At 40.2% G+C, this 4,356-nt stretch overlaps 1 protein-coding gene across 4 annotated transcripts; it reads right to left on the bottom strand.

Moving 5' to 3' along the window:
• Nucleotides 1-1,063: 1,063 nt before the first annotated feature.
• LOC111785191 (threonine synthase, chloroplastic-like) lies at nucleotides 1,064-4,342 on the bottom strand. 4 transcript variants are annotated; one of them, XR_002813634.1, is made up of 3 exons: nucleotides 2,783-4,342; nucleotides 2,450-2,682; nucleotides 1,064-1,466 (listed from the first exon to the last, which is right to left on the bottom strand). XR_002813634.1 is itself a non-coding variant. In XM_023665629.1 (2 exons), the coding sequence occupies exons 1-2, from the start codon at nucleotides 4,202-4,204 to the stop codon at nucleotides 2,500-2,502; spliced, it is 1,605 nt and encodes a 534-aa protein (XP_023521397.1). In that variant the 5' UTR covers nucleotides 4,205-4,342; the 3' UTR covers nucleotides 2,228-2,499. The 4 variants fall into 4 exon arrangements, 2 of the variants coding, with proteins under 2 accessions (XP_023521397.1, XP_023521398.1); XR_002813635.1 differs by having other exon boundaries at nucleotides 1,064-1,436; XM_023665629.1 differs by lacking the exon at nucleotides 1,064-1,466 and having other exon boundaries at nucleotides 2,228-2,682.
• Nucleotides 4,343-4,356: the final 14 nt, after the last annotated feature.

The following is a 4,356-nucleotide window of genomic DNA, read 5'->3' as shown; positions in this document are numbered from 1 at the left end:
ATATATATATATATATATATATTACTACCCTCCCCTCTCCCCTTTTCTTCATTCTTTGCTTACGACGATAATTTCCCAGATTCTGTGTTTCCAATTCTAAACCAAAATTAAGCATATATTTGTCTTCTTTTGGGTTTTTCCTTTCTTGAATCTCTCTTGTCTGTTGGGGAAACATTGTGAAGAAGTAGTAAGGTAGTGTGCAGGTACTCCATTGGGGTTCTCCCACCAACACAAACCTCCTTTTGTTGCTCTGCTTTTTTGCTCAGAACTTACTGTTCCGTGATTTCATTTTTCTTTTGAAGAATTAAATTAAGCCCTTTTAAAAAAAAAAAATTTAAAAGTTGCATACATTTCTCATCTTGGTCTTTGTGAAGATGCCATGGGTTGAATGATGGCAGCTTTCGAGGGTCTTTTTGGTTCACAGCCACACACCCACCACAAGAACAGAATCTTAGATAAGGGATAATCATCTTTTTGACCCTACCTCATAACTCATATTCATATTCATATAAATCAATATATCCTAATCATAATATGGAAAACACCCAATCGTAGAGAAAAAGATTGTTCAAATTAACCCAATATTAATTCAGGTTGCAATTCAGGCCACGTTATAAGAATCAAGCTTCATCTATTTTTGGATCAAATTTTGGGTAGATGATTTAGAGTGGTATTTCATTAATATATTTTAAGATTTTTTATTTACTTTTATATTTACCATTATATACATTTGTATTTGTATAGTAAACTCGGAAAATGTAGTAAAAAGAGCATTTGTATTTTCTTTTGGTCAATAACTAAGTTTTCTTTATAATTCTATATAGTTTAGTATCATTCAAGATGGACTTAATTAATTTTACTTCTGGAATAATTTAAATTTTAAACAAGTGTTTTTGAGATTTCAATCCAGATTATATGAATTTTTTTTCATATTCATAATCTATATTGTAATGATCTTATTGAATAGTTTATTGAGTCGTGATAAAAGTAAAAAGCACAGGTCATTTTAAATATATATATATATATATATATATATATATATTATAGGTTAAAAACACCCACACACACCAAAATATACTTGTGTAAAGATAGAGACAAACAAGTAAAACAGTGACACCCAACAACATGACATAGGGACCCAAAGCTTCTCTCACTCAGCTTCTCCATACTTATCCCCTCCTCTTCTCAGTTCTTAGCTTCCTAGTTTTAAATATGATTAAAATGAATGGAATCCCAAATCAAAAGTGCACCCATAATTCATGAAGGCCCACAACAACAACAACAACATTGATTGATTGATTGATTGCAAGAGTCGATGGATATTTGAATTTGTTTTTGCAATAATGTTGGGGCGTATGAGCTAATGCTACTCTTCATATTTTTCCAAGATCCAATGGGCTGTTTATTGAGTTACAAGGAACCATCCAATCCAATTGCTGCAGTTATTAGAAACTTATGATATCCACCTGTTTTTTTATTGCAACAAATCACTAAATAATCTATCTTCTATTCCAACAAACATTCTCACTACAAAACATGAGACTAAAATCATGAAGAAAACACATGTTGTCATGCATATCAAATCTTACCATCCACACCCTAAAAATCTCTAATCGGATCATTTAAAGCATTAGTTGAAAAATCGAGTTTTGAAGAATCTCTTTGTAATAGCCTAAGTCTATTGTTAGCATATATTGTCATTCTCTTTCAGTCTCTAGCTCAAGGTTTTAAAATCGATCTGCTAGAAGAGGTTTCCACACCCTTATAAATAATGTTTCATTCCCCTCTCAACCAATACGAGATCTCACAATCTATGAGAGCACTTGGGACAGACAGCTCTATCCTACTCTGGGCCCAAAGACGACAATATCGACTAATAGTGGGCTTATACTATTACGCTCTCAAACATGTACAAAGAAATTTTCAATGGGTTCGTATTCACCCAAATTTAATACTATATTTTTAATCTGTGGTGGGGTTTGAAGTTTTCTTTTAAATTTTTATGTGATAACTTGCGTAACAATCCATATATAACTTTCCACCTAATGTATGTGGACCATAAGTTTATTCACATACATCTCAGAAGTCAAAGGAACAAGTAGACAGAGATTTTTATTTTTATTTTTATTTTTATTTTTTTTCTTTATCCACTCAACNTGAAAATAATAAAAATAAATTAAAAATTAAAAAAGTTTTAGTCGCTCCTAGTTATCCATAGTCAAAGCAATGCCACAAAAGCATATTGAGTCAAATCTATTTAATTCTTTTGGATCGGAAACGGCCACTGCCATCCAAATGTCAAATCCAATTCCGATCAAACCGTAACAAAGAGATGAACAATCAAACAAAACAAAACAAATAGTATGCACAAAACTTTGGAGAAACAGCACAAATTCAGCCCAAACATCCAACAACAACTATAAAGATGAAAAAACAGAGTATTCCATACCTTGAACACGAAGCTCCACTGCAGATTAGTTTAATGGCAGAAACATTCGCCTATAGCTCCATTTTTGGATTCTTCCTCGACAGATGCTCCTTAAGAACATCCATTACAGACCCAAAATCCGCCTTCACTTCCACCGGCGGGTTTGCAAATCGGCACTCCATGCCCTGGATTGCTCTCGAGTGGTAATCGATCTTGGATTGAGTGAATTTCAGACCATGAGCAGTGCTTACTACCACCGTCCGATCACTGCCTTTGATCACGCCCCTGTTTCTAAGCTTAATCAGAGCCGTTAACGCCACTCCTGTGTGAGGGCAAATGAACATTCCCANCTACCACCGTCCGATCACTGCCTTTGATCACGCCCCTGTTTCTCAGCTTAATCAGAGCCGTTAACGCCACTCCTGTGTGAGGGCAAATGAACATTCCCGTCGAATCAGCCTGAGCTGTTGCGTCCATTAGTTCCTCCTCCGTCGCTTCTTCCACGATTCCGCCGGAATTTTTCAAAGCAAACACGGCTCTGTCAATGGAAACCGGATCCCCAATCTGTATTGCAGAAGCGAAAGTGGTGCTCGCCTTCAATGGCGAGAACTCTTTCCAGCCAGATTTGTAATACAAGTAAAGCGGATTTGCATTTGCCGCTTGAGCACAAACCAGCCGCGGAATCTTGTCCACAAGACCTAATTCTTTGCACATTTGGAAGCCTTTGTAAAACGCATATATATTCCCTAGGTTTCCCCCTGGTATGATTACCCAATCTGGCACTTCCCAATCGAACTGTTGAAGGATTTCAATGGCCGCCGTCTTTTGCCCTTCCAGTCTCAAACTGTTGAGCGAATTCGCCAGATAAATCGGAAGCTCCGCCGTGATTTCCCTGATTAATTTCATACAGCCGTCGAAATCGGTGTCCATGCTTAAGACGAAAGCGCCGTTTGCAATCGGCTGAACTAATTGTGCCATGGAAATCTTATCGGCCGGGAGGAAGACAATGGACGGAATTCCTGCGGCGGCGCAATAAGCAGAGAGAGCGGCGGAGGTGTCTCCAGTGGAGGCGCAGCCGACACCGACGACCGGGCGATTCATTTTCCGGAGGCGGTTGACTTGGCTGACTAAAACAGTCATTCCAAGGTCTTTAAAACTGCCGGTGTGGCTAATCCCGCAATGTTTGACCCACAGATCGTTCATGCCTAGAAACTCCTTCCCAAAACGCTCCGCCCAGAAGAGATTCGAATTTCCTTCAAAGGCGCTAACGATGTCGCTGGAGTCAATCTCCGGCAGCACCCACTCTTTCTTGCTCCACACGCCGGAACCGTACGGCCAGGTCGTCTTCCCTACACGCGAATCGAACAGATTCCGCCAATACCCTCCATCGAACTCCTTCAACGCTTCCATGTTGTGCTGAACGTCAAGCAGCCCGCCGGATTGGCTCCGATAAACGATTTCGTCGAGCGAGTACCATTCGGATGAATCAAAGCCAGAACCAAACGGCACATACTTCGCAGAGAAATTACGGCCACCACCGGCAGCAACGGAACGACTGCGATGAGAGTCATCTTGAATATCGACAGAAGCGAAGTGGGGATTCTGAACTCCGATGGGCAAGGAAGAGTCGAGAACAGGGGAGGCGGCAGAGTCGGAGGTGGCGGAGGGGCAGGCGATGGTGAAAGGGGGGGAAGTATTCCGGCGAAGGGGGCGTCGGAAGAGAGAAGAGGGTTTGGGAGAGAGAGAGGTATTGAAAGAGAAGAGGGAGGAGGCCATTTTGAGGGGAGAGGTTGAGACGGCGGCAGCCGGAAGAGATACAAAATTGTGGTGTCGAAAGAAGAGAGGAAGGGCGCATTTTATTATACGCCTCAAGCCTCAAACTCATCCTTACCTTCATTTGTGTCACGATTTACAGGTGGCATATATAT

The sequence above is a fragment of the Cucurbita pepo genome, unplaced genomic scaffold (genome assembly GCF_002806865.2).
Source record: "Cucurbita pepo subsp. pepo cultivar mu-cu-16 unplaced genomic scaffold, ASM280686v2 Cp4.1_scaffold000399, whole genome shotgun sequence".
In the NCBI taxonomy this organism is placed as follows: domain Eukaryota; kingdom Viridiplantae; phylum Streptophyta; class Magnoliopsida; order Cucurbitales; family Cucurbitaceae; genus Cucurbita; species Cucurbita pepo.
This window is presented reverse-complemented; position numbering and strand designations above follow the sequence as displayed.